The sequence below is a fragment of the Ahaetulla prasina genome, chromosome 4, assembly GCF_028640845.1.
Source record: "Ahaetulla prasina isolate Xishuangbanna chromosome 4, ASM2864084v1, whole genome shotgun sequence".
Classification (NCBI taxonomy): Eukaryota; Metazoa; Chordata; class Lepidosauria; order Squamata; family Colubridae; genus Ahaetulla; species Ahaetulla prasina.
Window position 1 is genome coordinate 922,581 of NC_080542.1, and position 19,370 is coordinate 941,950.

Here is a 19,370-nt window from a genome sequence, read left to right on the forward strand (position 1 = left end):
TCAGTTCCATTGTAGTTTGAGCAGTCCGTAAGTCGAGGATCAACCGTAAATCCTAACTCTCCTGGCCTTCTTCTGCAGCCTGCCCGGCTGGGATGTTCAAGGCCGTCCAAGGGGAGGGGGGCTGCCAGCTCTGCCCAGCCTTCAGCATGTCCCCCTCCCCGGGCTCCAGCGAGTGTTCCTGCCGCATCGGCTTCTACCGGACGACCAAGGAGCCGGTCACCAAGCAGTGCTCCAGTGAGTGGCCGCAGGGCAGCAGAGCCAGAGAGAAAGGGCTTTTTAAAGGGGGGATGGGTGGGAGAGCGAGGGTTGGGTGGGGGTCTTTTGGGGATAGGGTAGTAATGGTCAGTGGAGGGGTTTTATGGGGTGTCGAGGCGAAGGCTGCGCAGAGGGTTTTTGGGGAGCGAAGTGGAAGTTTTTGGGGTGGGAGAAAAGGCTGGGAAGAGGATTTGGGGAGTAGGAGAGTGAGGGTGGGTGGAGGGTTGTTTGGGGGGGAAGAGGGCTGGGGAAGGGTCTTTTGGGGCCTTAGGAGAGCGAGGAATGGGTGGAGAAGTTATGTGGGGGTGGGGCGAGAGAGTTGGAGGTATTTTTGCTGGGAGAGCAAGGGCTGGGTGGGTTCTTTTGGGGTGGGGGGCTGGGATCTGGAGGGCTGGGGGGAGGAGTTGTTTCAGGGGGGCAAGAGAGTGAAGAGTTTTTGCGGTGGGTGGGAGGCAAAGGTTTCCCAGGCCTGACCCTGCTCTCTCCTCCCAGCCACGCCGTCTGCCCCACGCAGCATCGTGGCGAAAATCAACGGTTCGGTGGCCATGCTGGAGTGGAGTGAACCCTTGGAAAACGGGGGCCGGGATGACGTCTCGTACCACCTCAGCTGCCACGCGTGCCCCGAACGGCAGAGCTGTCAGGAGTGTGCCCGCCTGGCCTACGCCCCCCGATCTCGGGGGCTGGTGGAGCGCACCGTCACCGTGGAGGGTCTGCAGCCCTACATCACCTACTGCTTCCAGATCCAGGCAGTCAACGGCGTCTCCGATCTCAGCCAGAACCCGCCCCAGTCGGAGTCCATCAATATTACCACCAACAAGGATGGTAGGTCGGCTCCTGGAAGGGCATCGCTCGGTCCGGCTCCACCCCTCTCCATGCTTCCTCCCTCCCCCCCCACCCCAGGATCCCCAAGCTCAGAAGTGTGGGTCCTGAAACAACTGACATCAAAGTACCATCTGCTAGAGAGAGATAATTGTCAGGGAGGAAAGACTGGGTCCACACATAAAGGTCCAGTTAAACTGCTTTATTGCTGAAAGCCTCTGCGCGGGAATCTTCTAACTAAACTGCTTTATTGCTGAAAGCCCATGCTCGGGAATCTTCTAACTAAACTGCTTTATTGCTGAAAGCCCATGCGCAGGAATCTTCTAACTAAACTGCTTTATTGCTGAAAGCCTCTGCGCAGGAATCTTCTAACTAAACTGCTTTATTGCTGAAAGCCCATGCGCAGGAATCTTCTAACTAAACTGCTTTATTGCTGAAAGCCCATGCGCGGGAATCTTCTAACTAAACTGCTTTATTGCTGAAAGCCTCTGCGCAGGAATCTTCTAACTAAACTACTTTATTCCTGAAAGCCCATGCGCAGGAATCTTCTAACTAAACTGCTTTATTGCTGAAAGCCTCTGCGCAGGAATCTTCTAACTAAACTACTTTATTCCTGAAAGCCCATGCGCAGGAATCTTCTAACTAAACTGCTTTATTGCTGAAAGCCCATGCGCAGGAATCTTCCAACTAAACTACTTTATTGCTGAAAGCCCATACGCAGGAATCTTCCAACTAAACTACTTTATTGCTGAAAGCCCATGCGCAGGAATCTTCTATCTAAACTGCTTTATTGCTGAAAGCCCATGCGCAGGAATCTTCCAACTAAACTACTTTATTGCTGAAAGCCCATGCGCAGGAATCTTCTATCTAAACTGCTTTATTGCTGAAAGCCCATGCGCAGGAATCTTCTATCTAAACTGCTTTATTGCTGAAAGCCCATGTGCGGGAATCTTCTAACTAAACTGCTTTATTGCTGAAAGCCTCTGTGCAGGAATCTTCTAACTAAACTGCTTTATTGCTGAAAGCCCATGCACAGGAATCTTCTAACTAAACTGCTTTATTGCTGAAAGCCTCTGCGCAGGAATCTTCTAACTAAACTGCTTTATTGCTGAAAGCCCATGTGCAGGAATCTTCCAACTAAACTGCTTTATTGCTGAAAGCCCATGTGCGGGAATCTTCCAACTAAACTGCTTTATTGCTGAAAGCCCATGTGCAGGAATCTTCTAACTAAACTGCTTTATTGCTGAAAGCCCATGTGCGGGAATCTTCTATCTAAACTGCTTTATTGCTGAAAGCCCATGCGCAGGAATCTTCCAACTAAACTACTTTATTGCTGAAAGCCCATGCGCAGGAATCTTCTATCTAAACTGCTTTATTGCTGAAAGCCCATGCGCAGGAATCTTCTAACTAAACTGCTTTATTGCTGAAAGCCCATGCTCGGGAATCTTCTAACTAAACTGCTTTATTGCTGAAAGCCCATGCGCAGGAATCTTCTAACTAAACTGCTTTATTGCTGAAAGCCCGTGCAGTTAGATGAGGGTCAATGGAATTCAAGGGTGGGGGGAGTTGTACTTAGTTCACTTGTGGCTATGTAGGGATTCTAGACTAATTTCTCTTTTGACTCCCCCCTCTCACCCGCTGCCACTCTTTCCTCTACAAAAACAATGAAAAAGCCATGCCTGGGCTAGATCCAGTTCGCTTCAATAAATCACACACACACACACAAAAGGGATTTTCAGAGCTCATACAAAGTGACCATATTCACCATGCAATTCTGATTAACAACCACAATATGCTGCAGGCTGCATCATGTGGAAATCCCACATCACTTCCGACCAAGGTCACTCCAAACCAGAGAGCAGTTTTATTGATAGGCCAAACCAGGCGCCCTCCCCGAGAACCGGCCTTTCACAGGTGACCAGATGTGATTTTCCTGTTCCAGAGTGGCCCCGTAGCCGCCCTCTTCACTCTCTGTTAATTGTAGAGAGTCCTCGAGTTATGACAGTAAGGAAGACAGCCCATTAGAGTCCTAAAAAATGGCAACTTTATGATGCTTTTTGCAATGGTCGTTAAGCCGATAAGGCGGTCGTAAGTGTGAAGCCGTTCTTTTGGTCGAAAAGCACAAGTAAATGCTGCTTTCCGGGGAAACCCACTGTAAAATATGGTCACACGATTGCAGGACACTGTAAATACGGTTGTGGCACCCAAGACTCAAAGTGTGTCCATGTGACTGCTGGGGGGGCCATTGGAACCAGGTCTGGGTCATAGGTCCCCTTTGCAGATGTGTTGTAACTTTGAACAGTCACAAAGCAAGCAGTTGTAACTTGAGGCCTATCTACAGGGTTAGTATGAAAAGGAGGTTCTGTTAGGTGAAGCTTATGATATTGGGGCTGCAGTTCCCGGGGCCAACATCAGATGGCAGCCAGGAGCCTGACGTTTCTGCCACTCTTCTCTACCCCCATCTAGTGGTTGCTTTGATTTTTGCAGCCCAGATAAGGCTGTTCCTAAGCTCCGGCTCACCGCTCTTTTTCTCTCGCCAGTCCCCCAGCCCGTCTCCGAGATCCAGCAAACTTCCGTCAGTCCCAGTGGGGTCACCTTGGCCTGGCCGTTCATCCAGCCTCCAACTGGGAACATCTTGGATTACGAGGTCAAGTATTACGAGAAGGTAAATGTATTTTTCTTCTTTGCAAGTTTTGATTTGACTTCCAAAGTCAAAATGGAGACTAAAGGGGGGGGGGGGAAGAGAAACAAATGAACAATAATCAGACCAGGGGGTGCAATCCAGCCGGTACTGACAGGTTCTGGAGAACCGGCAGGGGAAATTTTGAGTAGTTCAGAGAACTGACAAATATCACAAATATCTGGCTGGCCCCAGACTAGGGTGGGAATGGGGATTTTGCAGTATCCTTCCCCTGCCACGCCCACCAAGCCACGTCCACAGAATCGGAAGTAAAAAAAAATTGAATTTTACCCCTGAACTAGACACTTACAACAACAGCAGCAGCAGCAGCATGTGTACAAAATGAAAAACAAGTGATGTATATGTCATTTATACTACATTGAACATAAAAAGTCCACCTTGGTTGAATGCTGAAAAATATGTTAAAAATATCAAAAAATATAATCACACTTTGAATCCTGCATCCAGTTTTGGTCACCATGATATAAAAAAAGATGTTGAGACTCTGGAAAGGGTGCAGAGAAGAGCAACAAAGATGATGAGGGGACTGGAGGCCAAAACATATGAAGAACGGTTGCAGGAACTGGGTAGGTCTAGTTTAATGAAAAGAAGGACTAGGGGAGACATGACAGCATCTTCCAATATCTCAGGGGCTGCCCCAAAGAAGGCAGGAGAAGAAGCAACGGATGAAAACTAATCAAGGAGAGAAGCAACCTGGAATTCAGAAGAAATTTCCTGACACGGAGAACAATTAGCCAGTGGAACTACTTGCCACCAGAAGTTGTGGGTGCTCCATGACTGGAGGCTTTTGAGAAGCGACCGGACAGCCCCTTGTCTGAAATGGAACAGGGCCTCCTGCTTTAGCATTTATTAGAATAACAGAGTTGGAAGGGACCTTGGAGGTCTTCTAGTCCAACCCCCTGCTTAGGCAGGAAACCTCAGACAGATGGTTGTCCAATCTCTTCTTCTTCTTGAGCTGGGGAGTTGGACTTAGAACAGTGATGGTTAACCTTTTCTGGACTGAGTGCCGGGGTGAAATGCTCCCGGTTTGAACCGGATCACCCGATCCGGTAGCGATGGTGGCAAGTGGTTCGGAGAACCGGTAGCAAAAATCCCTGCCCCCCCCTCCTTTCCCCAGCTGAGCCCCGCGATCATCAGAGGTGTTTTTTTTTTTGTAACTTTTAAAAGCAATTTTTCTTCGGCCGCAAAAATACTTTTAAAAGTTACCCAAAAAAAAGCCTCTGATGATTGTGCGGCTCAGCTGGGATCGTCAGAACCCTTTAAAAGCATTTTTTTCTACGACTTCTTCCGGCGGATTCTGGGAGTTGAAGTCCACAAGTCGTAAAGCTGCCAAGTTTGGAGACCTCTGCTTGGCCTTTGTGTCGATTTCGGAGCCCTTGAGCGAAACTGCCAATATTTGCCCATAAAAACACAGAGTTGAATTATTTCTCTTACACACACACACACACACCCCTTCCCTCGACAATGCCAGGCTTTGTGGAGCATCATGTCCCTTTTAAGTGGCGTGGGTTTTTTCTTGGAAGCCGAATTTAACCGTTCGCAGGGAAGGAGGACGGGGAGTCCCACCTGCGACTTTTCATTTCTTTTGGTTTCAAAGCGTTGAAAAGTGCTGACAGTTGAATTGGTCGGTTGGACGGCTTTAAAGTGGATCTGCCTGATGATTGATCCGGTGTAATCCACTCCAGAAACTCGTTTGGGCTGAAAAAAGGAGGGATTAAAAACCTCTTTTAAACAATCCCTCCGGGCAATATCTTAGAAAACCATTGGTTAACTCTGGTGTCGCTCAATGGGTCTCGTCTCCGAGGGGACCTGGGGAAGGGAGGATGGGGGCTGCGTCCCATAATCCTCAACCGGGTGACTGGGGGATCTCTGGTCCTTGTAATCCACTCCAGTGGCAAGTCGCCCACGTGGAACCAACAGCCTTACCTCAGCAGGGAGCTATAAGTACAGACAGTCCTCAACATGTGACCAGAATCGAGCCCAAAATTTCCATTGCTAAGCGAGATCGTTGTTATTTAACGAGTTTTGCCCCATTTTATGACTTGACACCGTCGTTAAGCAAATCAATTGCATTTGTTAATTAGTCACACGGTTGTTACGGGAATCTTAACATCGCTTGTCAGAAGGTCGCAAAAGGGGGATCATGTGACCCCCGGGGACGCCGCAACGGTTGTAAGTGTGAAACACTTTGAACAGTCACTAAATGAACCTCTATTCTTTTGTATCAGTAACGGAGGCAATTAAAAAATTAGAAATATTACAATAAGCGCTTAGCCAACAGCAGCCTGAGTCAGTTTGCTTCCATAGAAATACGTTTTATGTTTGTAATTTCTACTTCTATTATCCAACCATTGATAAAACAAGTCCCATATTCGAAAATATTCCGCGTCTTCTTTTTCTTTTATCTTCAGTGTTAGTCTATCCATTTCTGTGCAGTCTAATACGTTTTTTAATATTTTCTTCTGTAGATGTCTCCTCTTTTTTCCAGTATTGTGCAAGTATAATTCTTGCCGCTCTCAAAACATATATTAAATTATACATTCCCTTTGTCATATTTCTTTGGTATTATGCCTAACAAAAAATAATTATGGTTTATAATCTCTAATATGCTGTCTTAACATTTTTTCTAACCACGTATGCACTTTCGTCCAATATTTTTTTTTTTTGCTTTTGGGCGCATCCACCACATGTGACAATATGCGCCTGGTATTTGATTATATTTCCAACATTTAGCGGACAGTACATGGTTCACTAAGCACTTATGGTATGTAAAGAGAAAATATATAAATATTGTTTTTTTTTAAAAAAAGGTTAGAAATATTAAAATATTAATAGGAAGGACCAAAAATAAAAGGTCTCGTGGAAACAGAAGCGTGGTTTAGTTTTGCAACTTAACTTTTGCAATCTTTCGCTGGGGCTTTTTGGAGACAGTGGTTGCAGAGGGAAGGACGTGGAAACCACTGGCCAGATGTGCACAGCTGTTCAGACAAGGGAATGTAGGAATGGGGGCTCCAATGAGGGGGGTGGATTTTCCTCCAGGGAAGATGGAAAACACGGCTAGGGCTGGGATCTGACTCTCCGTCTGTCCTCTTGCAGGGGGTGGGTGGCCCCATGTTTGTGAAGACGTCCGAGAACCGGGTGACCCTGTCTGGGCTGCGTCGAGGAGCCGTGTACCTTGTGCAGGTCCGGGCCCGTTCGGAGGTCGGTTACGGAGGGTTTGGGCCAGAGAAGGCCTTCCAGACTTACGGAGCTGGTAAGACCCCGTTGGCTGCAAGGGAAGTGTGCTCTGAGCTTGGTTATTTCGTGATGTTTCATGATCCGACTAGGCAATATCAGCAGTGCTGGAAGAGGTCGGAGTGAGAGCAAACCCCTTCCCCTTCTAGCGCTGATGATGTTCCCTAGCTGGGTCATGAAACGTCTGGAAGAAAATCAACTAGCTTTGAGAGCACCAAGGACCCCACAATCCTTCTCCCCACTCCTCCTCTTCTCCCCTGCTAAAGATGTTTTAACATTGTAAATGGAAAAAGTCAGTTTGGTCTAGTGGCGAAGGCACCAAGCCTAGAAACCAGGAGACGATGAATTCTAGTGCCATCTTAGGCAGGAAAGCCAGCTGGGTGACTTTGAGCCAATGACCAGTAGATGAGGAATTATAGTTTCATCTCAGCCATGAAGATCACTTGAGCCATGAAGGTCACTTGAACCAATGACCAGGAGATTGGGAGTTCTAGTCCCACTTTAGGCATGAAAACTGGCTGAGTGATTTTGGGCCAGTCAACAGGAGACAGGGAGCTATAGTTTCCCCATGAGGGTTTTTAATAGGTTTGCAATGAAGCCCTTTTAAAATGAGAAAAAAAGAGAATGAAACAGAGAGGAGAGGAAGATAAAATAGGGAAGGAAAAGAAGAAAAGGAAAGAGTGTTTTTCGCCCAGCAAGTTTTGGGGGTCCTTGTCCACACTCTACTTTGTCTGTTCCCGACTCAAACTCTCAATCCGGATCCCGTCTGATCCCTTCCCATCATTCTCTGCTGTTTCTGACCGCTTTGCCCCTCCACTCCTGACAGATTCGGGAAACGGCACGGAGAAGTTGGCCCTGATCGTGGGCACGGCCGCCTTGGGGACCCTCCTCATCTTGGCCGTGGTGATCGTAGCCGTGGTCTGCCTCCGGTAAGGCGCTGCTTCCCAAATGGAGGAGTGGGAGGAGCCAGGAGAATGTGGGAGGGGCCCCGCCGTTTAGCCAAGACGAGGGAAACCGTGGGAAAAAAAATGTGGCCAGGCGCCTGGGAGTTCCGGCATCGAACGTAGCCTTGTAGAAATGAGGAAGACGCGGAGGAGCCTGTGGGATGAAAGAGTTCAGGATTGGCCAGCAGAATGATTGTTGAATTCAGGCACGGGCTGTGGGAGGGGCTAATGGGGGTGGGAGGGGCTAAGGGGAGTGGGAGGGGCTTCGGGCAAGCAAGCGGCCTTCACATCGTCTTTGTACCTTCTCCGACAGGCGCCACGGATCTTCTGCATCCCGAGAGCAAGAATATTCCGACAAACCCGGACAGTACCTGATTGGGCACGGTGAGAATGGGAAGAGATTCATTAGGGGTAGGGGTCTCCAAGGGGGGAGGGGCCTGTGGAATTGTCGGAGGGGGCTGGATAGGAATTAGGCTGTCAGGAATTTATTTATTTATTTGCAAAATGTACTCACTGCCCATCACAACCGCACCGTTACTCTGAGCGGCTTTGCGCTATAAAAAGACAGAACTACATAAAACCAAATAATGTAAATAGAATTAGGGCTGTCCTCGACTTACAACCGCCCAGAATTTATGTCACTAAGCGAGACGGCGTGTAAGTGAGTTTTGCCCCCTTTCACGACCTCCCTTTGTCACCGGTTGTTAAGTGACAATCGCGGCGGTCGTTCAGTGAGGAACCCGGTTGATAAGTGAATCCAGCTTCCCCTGTAAACTCTGCTGGTCAGAAGGTCACCAAAGGGGATCATGTAACCCCCCCACCCTCCCTCCTGGGACACTCTGTCCGTGGTAAATAGGAATCAAGCCTCCAAATGCAAATCACATGACCTTTGGGGATGCTGTGATGGTCGTAAGGGTGAAAAACGGTCGTAAGGGTGAAAAATGGTTGTAAGTCCCTTTTTCTGGTGCCGTCGTAACTTCAAATGGTCACTAAGCAAACGGTTGGAAGCCGAGGAGCGCCTGTACCACTAAGAAAATCAAACCGGTTAGGATCCGTTGAGGGGAGGCCCCTTTAACGGCTGCCCTCCTGCTCCGTCTCCGGTCAGGTACCAAAGTCTACATTGACCCCTTCACCTACGAAGACCCCAACGAGGCCGTGCGAGAGTTTGCCAAGGAGATCGACGTCTCTTACGTGAAGATCGAGGAGGTCATCGGGGCAGGTAAGGATTGGGCCCATCGCTCTGCCTCCCCACCCCACCCCCTTCCTTCCTGTCCGGGAAAACGAATTGCACGCGAGCTGTGCGGTCCATCGGGGGTCCTTTTGGGGTGGGGGGATTTCCCACAGGAGCAGAGGAAGGGGTTCAACGAAGTCAAGAAGGCAGCCCCAACTGTGTAGTGATGAGCGTGAATTTTCTATCGTGGGGCTGTGGGATACTGCAGCAGTCGTAAGAACGAGGACTGGTTGAAGTCACTTTTGTTCAGTGCTGTTGTAACTTTGGTCACTAAATGAATGATCATAAGTTGAGGACTACCTGGATAGCATTTCAGCAGAGGCGAGGGTCATTTCTCCGAGTGACAACGGGGAGTTGTAGCCTCTTTGTTGTTGGGGGCCCTCCTGGTCTCTTCCTCACCCGAGAATGGAGTTGTTACAAGTACAAGTAAAATGTCTGGACTGCTACAAGGACTTTAAGGCCCGTGGACTTCAACTCCCAGAATTCCCCAGCCATCGAGGCTCGACCAGAATTCCAGCACGGATAGGACAAGAACAAAGGTGACGGGACTACGTGATCCCGGGTTTTGATAGGATCAGTTCCTTTATACGTAGATGGTGGGAATGCAGGAAACTATATCTTCACTTCAGCAAAAGTGGGGGGGGAAAAAGAGCCGGCTGGGGAATTCTGGGAGTTGAAGTCCACAGGTTGTAAACTTCCCATAGTTGACCCAAAAGATGCAGTTGAAGGAATCTGGCCAAAGAGAGAGACCCCTTTGGAGGAGAGACCCTCCCCCCGCCCACCCCGACCTTTCTATTTAATGATTAAGCAGTCTCCTCCCTCTCTGCCGGACCCTCCCCCCTCCCGACTCTCGCAGGTGAATTTGGGGAGGTCTGCCGTGGTCTTCTGAAGGTGCCGGGCAAGAAGGAGATCTACGTGGCCATCAAGACCCTGAAGGGGGGCTACACGGAGAAGCAGCGGCGAGAATTCCTGAGCGAGGCCAGCATCATGGGCCAGTTCGAGCACCCCAACATCATCCGCCTGGACGGGGTCATCACCAGCAGCGTCCCCGTCATGATCGTCACCGAGTTCATGGAGAACGGAGCCCTCGACTCCTTCCTCCGGGTGGGCCGCCCGAGGGCTCCGTGCGGGTGCGGGTGGGGGGTTACGCTAGGTTATTTTATTTTACATTTTTTATTTATTTTTATTTTGCTTTTATTATTTTTTATTTTAATTCATTTCCTTTTATGTTTAACGTTTTGTTTAATGTTTTGTTCTATTGCTATGTTTTGTTATTTTTATTTTATTTTACATTTTTTATTTTATTATTTTATTTTATTTTTATTTTATTTTATTTATTTTTATTTTTATTATTTTATTTATTTTTATTCGATGTTTGGTTTTTGTTATATTATATTTTATTATTTTGTTTTTATTTTATTTTACATTTTTTATTTATTTTATTTTTATTTTGTCTTTATTATTTTTTATTTATTATTTAATTATTTTTATTATATTTTATTATTTTGTTTTTATTTTATTTTACATTTTTTATTTATTTTATTTTTATTTTGTCTTTATTATTTTTTTATTTTAATTCATTTCATTTTATGTTTAACGTTTTGTTTAATGTTTTGTTCTATTGCTATGTTTTGTTATTTTTATTTTATTTTACATTTTTTATTTTATTATTTTATTTTATTTTTATTTTATTTTATTTATTTTATTTTATTACTTATTTATTTTATTCGATGTTTGGTTTTTTGTTATATTTTATTTATTATTTAATTATTTTTATTATATTTTATTATATTTTATTTACATTTTTATTTATTTTATTTTTATTTTGTCTTTATTATTTTTTATTTATTATTTAATTATTTTTATTATATTTTATTATTTTGTTTTTATTTTATTTTACATTTTTTATTTATTTTATTTTTATTTTGTCTTTATTATTTTTTTATTTTAATTCATTTCATTTTATGTTTAACGTTTTGTTTAATGTTTTGTTCTATTGCTATGTTTTGTTATTATTTTATTTTACATTTTTTATTTATTTTATTTTAATTTTTTGTTTTATATTTTTGTTTTGTTATTTTTATTATTTTTTTATTTTAATTCGTTTCATTTTTTATTTAAGGTTTTGTTTTGTTTAAATTTTTGTTTTTTATTGCTTTGTTTTGTTGTTTTTATTACATTATATTTTATTTTATTTATTTTACACCCCCCCTACTTTTTCCTTTGGAAGGGGAAGGGGCCGTGCATTGACTCAGCTGTTCCTCTGAAGAGTTTTTCCTGTGGTTTATTCCCCAGGAAGTCCCACCTGGGACCTTCTGGGTGATGGAAAGGTCTCTCCAACCTCAGCCTCTTTAAGCCTTGCGGACTTCAACTCCCAGAATTCCCCAGCCAGCATGGGAGCTCTTGGGTGGGCCCAGATAACCCCCATCTGCCCCTGGTGGGGTCACTCACATCATGGCTGGGAGTTGAAGCCCACAAGGCTTAAATAGGTCAACTTTGGAGAAAGTTTTCAAAGCTAGATCTAGAGAAGCAACCTAGAACGAAGGGGAAATGTCCTGACAGTGAGAACAATTAACCAGTGGAACAGCTTGCCACCAGAATTGGTGGGTGCCTCCATCGCTGGAGGTTTTTAAGAAGTGACTAAAGGTCTCCACAACCCTTTATTCCCTCCCAACAACAACCTAGAATCCAGGTAAAAAGCCCACCGATATTTTCCCATCCCACTGAGAGGGTCTTCAAACCACCCCCGTCCCACTGCAGGGGTCCTGACCGCTCTCGTTGTCTCCCCGCAGTTGAACGACGGTCAGTTCACGCCCATCCAACTGGTGGGGATGCTTCGGGGCATCGCGTCCGGCATGCGCTACCTCTCCGACATGAGCTACGTTCACCGCGACTTGGCAGCCCGGAACATCCTGGTCAACAGTAACCTGGTTTGCAAAGTTTCCGACTTCGGGCTCTCTCGCTTCCTGGAGGAGAATTCCTCAGATCCAACCTATACCAGCTCCTTGGTACGTCCAGGTCTTCTTCTTCTTCTTCTTCTTCTCCCTCTCCCCTGGCCTTTGCAAGGGGGGTTGGACTAGATCATCCTCGTGCTCTCTACCCCCTCCCCAATTCTACCATCCCTCTTTCCTCAGGGGGGCAAGATCCCGATCCGCTGGACGGCCCCCGAAGCCATCGCCTTCCGCAAGTTCACGTCGGCCAGCGACGTCTGGAGTTACGGCATCGTGATGTGGGAGGTTATGTCGTTTGGAGAGAGGCCCTATTGGGACATGTCCAACCAGGATGTGAGTGGTCCCCCCTCCCGTGAGGACGACTTTGGGGTAGGGGTCTGGGCCCCCCAAACGCCCCCATCCAGTTTCTCCCATTCCCAGTTAGTTGGAGAGAAGCAACCTAAAACAAAGGAGAAATTTCCTGACAGTTAGAACAATTAACTGGTGGAACCACTTGCCACCAGAAGTTGTGGGTGCTCCGTCACTGGAGGCTTTTAAGAAGCGCTTAGACAACCATTGATGCAGAATGGTGTGGGGTCTCCTGCTTGAGCAGGGGGGTTGGACTAGAAGACCTCCAAGGTCCCGTCCAACTCTTCTCATTCTATGCCCTCTCCTAGCTTTGCTCCAGCTGATCTGGGCATCTCTGACCTTCATGGCCCAATCCAGACCCTTCGCTGAGCTTTTGACCCAACTTTTTCGGGGCCGAGTTCTGACTCTTGTCCCTTTTGCGCAACCCAACCGCCTGGTTCACACAACCTACTCTTAACGTGGACTAGGGTGTTTTCCTGACCCGTAGAATTCCTTGTGTTTGATGTCAGTGTGTAACTTGGAGAGCACCAGCCCCAATCCCTGAAAAGCTGCCCATCCTCTGGGCAATTTCTTCCCCTTCCCAATCGCTGGGTGGTCTCCCATCCCATAACTAATTGCCTCTGACTCTCCTTGGGGTTTTCCTGAGATCGGCCAGGGTCGTCTGCATGGTTCTTGCAGGCCGAGGAAGGAAATGCCTCAAGAAACAACCCAAGGCCCTCTTACGTTTGCATTTCGTTTTCACACTCAGTGTGACATGCAGCGTGTGCCCAGTTTGTGGGTCTCGTGCTTTTGTTGTGGTTTGTTTTATTCCGGCGTCTGAAAAAGGAGAATCCAATTTTTCCCTCCATTCGTTTCCCACCTGCTCTGTACAGATAGTCCTTGACTTACGACAAAATTTTTAGCGGCCGTTTGAAGTTAAAACGACACTGAAAAAGTGACTTACGCCCATTTTTCACACTTGTGACCGTTGCAGCATCCCCATGACCAAAATTCAGACCCTGGGCAACTGACTCGTATTTATGATGGTCGCAGTATCCCGGGGTGGGTCATGTGATCCCCTTTTGTGACCTTCTGACAAGCAGAGTCCATGGGGAAGCTGGGTTTCCCTTAAGAACCTGAACAACTGTCTTCAGCCGGTTCGGGTGAACCAGTAGCACCGACGATCAGTTGGCCCCGCCCCCAATCTATCCTGACCTTGATTTCCTGCTTTGTAGCTCATCTCAGTCGCGGGGCACAAACGATTCTTCCCCCACCCACCCCCCGTTCTACTTACCGTTGCTGTCTTGGAAGGTAGCAGCTGAGCTTCTAAAAAATGCTCTATTTAGGCACGAAGCGCTCTCACCAACCCGGTTGTTGAATCCCACCATTGAGTGATTCACTTAACAACTGTGGTCGTAAAACTTCACAACTGTCTTGCTTAGCAATGGAAATTTTGAGCTCAATTGTGCGGTCGTAAGTCAAGGACCAGCTGCCTCTTCCATCCTAATTTGTGATTTTCCCGCGGGGCCCCAATCCCGCCATTGACGAAGGACAGCCCTTTCCCGGCCCTCCTTCCTCCTCACCGCCGGCGCTTCGCTCTCCTTCCCCAGGTGATCAATGCCATCGAGCAGGATTACCGCCTGCCGCCCCCCACCGACTGCCCCACCTCCCTTCACCAGCTGATGCTGGATTGCTGGCAGAGGGATCGCAACGCCCGGCCACGTTTCGCCCAGATCGTCAACTCTCTGGATAAGCTGATCCGGAACCCCGCCAGCCTCAAAATTGTCTCGCGGGGAAATGGGGGGTAAGTGGAACACACACACATATACACAAACACACACATAAACACACACACCAAAGCTTGGCAGCTGGGCTGTGCATGCAGGAACCTCTCCGGGCACTTTTAGTGGTGGGCAGAGGTGTGCCCTCGCTGTGCTAGTCACCTTTGTGGCTTTGGAAAACGGGGTGTTGTTTCATATAAACACAGGAGAAAGCGGAGATGGCCAATGGGCAGCTTAAACATAAGGGGGGGGGGCACGTTAAGATTTGTGGACTTCAAGTTCCAGAATCCCTCAGTAGGAGTTGAAGCCCACAAGTCTTAACGTGGCCAAGTTTGGAGACCCCCGATGCATATCACGTTTTCTGATAAGGTAACGTTCTTAATAGATAGTGGGAACGCAGTCGACATAATATATCTTGAAATCAGCAAAGTGAAAGAATTCCAGCCTGTGGAATTCTGGGAGTTGAAGTCCACAAGTCTTAAAAGTTGCCCCATTTGGAGACAAACCCCCCCCCCCGATGTATAGAAGCTAGCAGACCCCTGGGAATTGGGATCCTTTGCAATTGTTTCTCCTAGATTTTTTTTATTAGTAAGTTTACTTATGGACTTCAACTCCCAGAGTTCCCCAGCTGGCGAGGGTTCGCCAGAATTCAGCATGGATAGGACAAGAACAAACGTGGGTAAATTACTTTATCCCATTTTCTGATGGGGTAACTTTCTCAATAGACGGTGGGAAGGCGGTCGACGTAAAATATCTTGACTTCAACAAAATGGAAAAAAAAAAAAAGGTGGCTGGGGAATTCTGGGAGTTGAAGTCCACAAGTCATAAAGTAGCCAAGTTGGATATCCTTGCTTAAAATCTTTATATTTTATTTATTTATTTATTAGATTTTTATACCGCCCTTCTCCCGAAGGACTCAGGGCGGTGTACAGCCAAAAAGATAAAAACTCAATATATATACAATTAAAACAAAAATTTAAAACAGAGCATATTAGAAAAAGGCCGACATTAAAAATTTAAAAATTTAAAAAACCCTAACACAATAAAACCCCAATTAAAATTAATAAAACTATTAAGCCAGTCCCGCTTGAATAAATAAGTATGTTTTTAGCTCACGGTGAAAGGTCCGAAGATCAGGCACTTGGCGTAGGCCAGGGGGAAGTTCGTTCCAGAGCGTCGGAGCTCCAACAGAGAAGGCCCTACCCCTGGGGGCCGCCAGCCGACATTGTTTGGCGGACGGCACCCTGAGAAGGCCCTCTCTGTGGGAGCGTACGGGTCGGTGGGAGGCACAAGGTAACAGCAGGCGGTCCCGTAAGTACCCGGGTCCTAAGCCATGGAGCGCTTTAAAGGTGGTAACCAAAATCTTGAAGCGCACCCGAAAGACTACAGGAAGCCAGTGCAGACTGCGTAGCAGTGGTGTTACGTGGGAGCAACGAGTGGCTCCCATTACTACTCGCGCAGCCGCATTCTGGACTAACTGCAGCCTCCGGGTGCACCTCAAGGGCAGCCCCATGTAGAGAGCATGGCAATAATCCAAACGAGAAGTGACCAGAGCGTGAGTGACCGTGCATAAGGCATCCCGGTCAAGGAAGGGACGCAACTGGCGAACCAAGCGTACTTGGTAAAAGGCCCTCCTGGAGACGGCCGCCAGATGATCATCGAACGACAGCCACCCATCCAGGAGGACGCCCAAGTTGCGCACCCTTTCCATTGGGGCCAATAACTCGCCCCCAACAGTCAGCCGCGGTTGCAGCTGACTGTACCGGGGTGCCGGCATCCACAGCCACTCCGTCTTGGAGGGATTGAGCCTGATTCTGTTTCTCCCCATCCAGACCCGTACGGCTTCCAAACACCAGGACAACACTTCGACCGCTTCTTTGGGGTGGCCCGGGGTGGAAAAGTACAGCTGAGTATCATCAGCGTACAGATGGTAACTCACCCCGAAACCACTGATGACCTCGCCCAACAGCTTCATATAGATGTTGAACAGGAGAGGCGAGAGAATCGACCCCTGAGGCACCCCACAAGTAAGGCGCCTCGCGGACGACCTCTGCCCCCCTGTCAACACCGACTGCGACTGGTCAGAGAGATAGGAGGAGAACCACCGATAAACGGTGCCTCCCACTCCCAATCCCTCCAACCGGCGCAGCAGGATACCATGGTGGATGGTATCAAAAGCTGCTGAGAGATCTAACAGGACTAGGGCAGAGGAACAACCCCTATCCCTGGCCCTCCAGAGGTCATCCACCAATGCGACCAAAGCCGTCTCCGTACTATAACCGGGTTGGAAGCCAGACTGGAACGGGTCTAGATAGACAGCTTCATCCAGGTACCGGGGAAGCTGCCATGCCACCACACTCTCTACAACCTTCGCCACAAAGCGAAGGTTGGAGACTGGACGATAATTCAAAAAATCTAATAAATAAATAAATATATTCTCCATGGAGGGATTTAGAATTTGCACGTTTTCCTTCTAATTGTTGAGCAGCTCCCTAGAAGTAGAATTGTGTGAGTCACAAAGGCTGGGTGAACTCTGCTGGGAGGGGGGCACCCAAGCACCCAGATGTTTTGGGTACCCATTACAGAATTCCCACATAGGACTTGCCTCTGGGCTGTGGGTTCCCCCTATGGGAGAGCCCCCCCCCCGTCTCCTCGTGAGCCTGACTCGTTGCTGGTTCTGCCCCTCCCCCGCCCCTCCCAGGCCGTCCCACCCTTTGCTGGACCAGCGGCTGCCCCACTACTCGTCCTTCGGGTCGGTCAGCGACTGGCTACGTGCCATCAAGATGGGCCGCTACGAAGACAGTTTTGCCAACGCCGGGTTCACCTCCTTCGAGTTGGTCAGCCAGCTCTCCTCCGAGTGAGTGGACAGGGGGGGTCCGGAGGGGCGGAGGAGGGAGGGGCGGAAGGGCAGACAGAGGATCCTTCTCAACTCCTCCCTCCCCTTCCTCGATTTCCCTCCGCAGAGACCTGCTCAGAATCGGAGTGACCTTGGCCGGACATCAGAAGAAGATCCTGTCCAGTGTCCAAAATATGCATGTCCAGGGCAAGGCCGGCACCTCCACAGCGGTCAAAACAGGACAGTTCTGACCGGTAGTTGGCCGGAGAAGCACAGATTTGGCCATCTCTGGCTTTTGACCTCATTTTGGGGAGGGGGCAGCCAGGAACTGGCCTGGAGGGGATGCCTCCTCTTGACTTGCCCCATCAGCCCCCCCCCACATCTCTCCTGCTCTTCTCGCTTCCCCCCCCCATATATTCGCTCCTTCCCCACTTTTGGGGAGGATGTCTGAGGAGACTGAAGTCCCAGACTGACCCACGGACCCTCTCGGACAGTCGTGTTCTGCGCCAGCTTCGTGGCAGGGAAATTGGGGAGACACCCCCCACCCCCGGGACGGAGGCTGCGAAGGCTGGCTGGGGGGGGGTTACGAACTGGGGCCCTCCCTCCACTGAGCCCCGAGGGATATCATGCCAAAGAAGACCAGCTCTTCCCAGCCGGTGCCCCCCCCAGTTGTGGGGAGCAGTTTCAGGGGGGGGCTTCAGAAGTGGGGAGGGAACGAAGTCCCCTCTGTGGGCATTTGGGGCCTGCTGGAAGACACAGGTGGGGAAACTCACCCACCCACCCTAGCCTCAAAGGGAAATCAGGCGCCCCTTCACTTTCTGCTGACTTCGAGCAACGGGGAGCCAAGACTTGAACCCAGCACCTCTTCTGCAGAAGGAGAAGATGCAGCTGGGCGGTCTGGGGGGGCCGGCCGGTGCTCCCCACTCCAGGGCCAGGAAGCCAAAGAATTGGGAACTCTGCTTAGGAGCGTGAGCTATGCAGACCCTGCCCCCACAGAAAAGGGGCTTCCAGAGGTTTCCACCGAGACAAAAGGGTGCCCCAAGTCAGCATAGAAGGGTGGGCAGAGCAGCTGAAGTGGTGGGACTGGCAAAGCAGGTTCAAGCCTCCATGACAATCAGGGCAACGGTGCCACCACGGATGAGGCCATGCGGGTGATGCCATCAGAGGGGTGGGGGAGGGGGCTCCCTGTGGCTCCTGGAGATCCCCTGGGGGGGGGTTATTGCAGGTGAAGGCCAAATCCAGACGGCTCCCTGGGATCTTGCGGCGTCACAGCCAAGCTGGCCTCGTTGGCACAGGCCCCTACCAGCCGTGCCAGGGGAGCGAAGCGCCGGCATCCGAGCCGAGGTGCTGCTGCTTCTATAAGGATTCTTTAGCCTTCATATTGAAGGTGCTCATATTGCTTTTTATTAAAACAAACGGTGTATCTTCTAAGCCAAAATTAAGGGGAGGGGCGGCTGAGGGGTGGGGGTGGGGGCTGGCAGGGGATTTGAGGGGGGGGGCTGAGTCCCAGGGTGCCCCCCCCTCCCTCTTGCCAAACACATAGACACACACCACCGCTAATGCACAAGGCAGACATTCTTACCTGGAATTGCAAAAGTTTGAAATGCTCAATTATCTAGGTGGAATTTTTTGGAGGAATGAGGGAGGCTCTGGTTGCCATGTGAGGAACCCCTGGACGCCTGTGGGGGGTGCTGGGGTCCCCAAAACTCAAGAAGGGAACTGCAATGGCACAACGGAGTCCCCACCCCCTTTCGCCTCTGTCATTGACTGTCACTATTAAAGGAGGATGAGGGGGGCAGAGCAGAGATAAACAGTCCCTACCTGTAGGGGGTTGGAAGCTGCTCCCCCAGGGAAAAGTGCTAATTTAATTCTTTTTTTTAATTATCCTCTTTTTTTTTGTTTAATAAACAGAATCTTTTTTTTAAAAAAAACAAATTAGAGAGGGTGTTAAAGTTGGTTTGCACAGCAAGACTGAGCTGAACGTTAAAAGTCGTGGGCACATTCCCGAAATGGCTGCCGCCTCCTCCCCCCCCCCCCAGTGTGGATCTTGACGTCCGTTTAGCCACCTGGGGGTGCGAGACAATATTCCAGGGGGTGGGAAAACTTGGGAAACTTGAGAAGTTTCAAAACGATATTGTAGACGTCTTAATTACATGCGTATCATTATTTATTTATTTTTTAAAAGGGGTGCGAGAATATATCGGAAGCGTTCTAGGGGTGCGGGGTATAGAAGAGGTTGGGGACCCCTGGTTTAGACGGTGGGTGCCATCCTCTCCCCCCCCCACATCCCA

At 48.8% G+C, this 19,370-nt stretch overlaps 1 protein-coding gene across 4 annotated transcripts in view; it reads left to right on the top strand.

Annotated features, from left to right (window-relative positions):
- EPHB4 (EPH receptor B4) overlaps positions 1–19,085 on the top strand; it is a 44,670-nt gene extending 25,585 nt beyond the window's left edge. The window contains exons 4-16 of one of the 4 annotated variants that reach the window (XM_058181947.1): positions 79–234; positions 748–1,077; positions 3,615–3,739; positions 6,872–7,028; positions 7,836–7,938; positions 8,267–8,337; positions 9,059–9,172; positions 10,041–10,288; positions 11,977–12,192; positions 12,319–12,468; positions 14,073–14,266; positions 16,945–17,100; positions 17,207–19,081. In XM_058181947.1, the coding sequence (XP_058037930.1) occupies positions 79–234; positions 748–1,077; positions 3,615–3,739; positions 6,872–7,028; positions 7,836–7,938; positions 8,267–8,337; positions 9,059–9,172; positions 10,041–10,288; positions 11,977–12,192; positions 12,319–12,468; positions 14,073–14,266; positions 16,945–17,100; positions 17,207–17,330 (2,144 nt within the window). In that variant the 3' untranslated portion in view covers positions 17,331–19,081. Of the gene's footprint in view, positions 1–78; positions 235–747; positions 1,078–3,614; positions 3,740–6,871; positions 7,029–7,835; positions 7,939–8,266; positions 8,338–9,058; positions 9,173–10,040; positions 10,289–11,976; positions 12,193–12,318; positions 12,469–14,072; positions 14,267–16,075; positions 16,526–16,944; positions 17,101–17,206 lie in introns of those variants that run through there. The other 3 variants (XM_058181948.1, XM_058181949.1, XM_058181950.1) reach the window with 3 other exon arrangements.
- Positions 19,086–19,370: the final 285 nt, after the last annotated feature.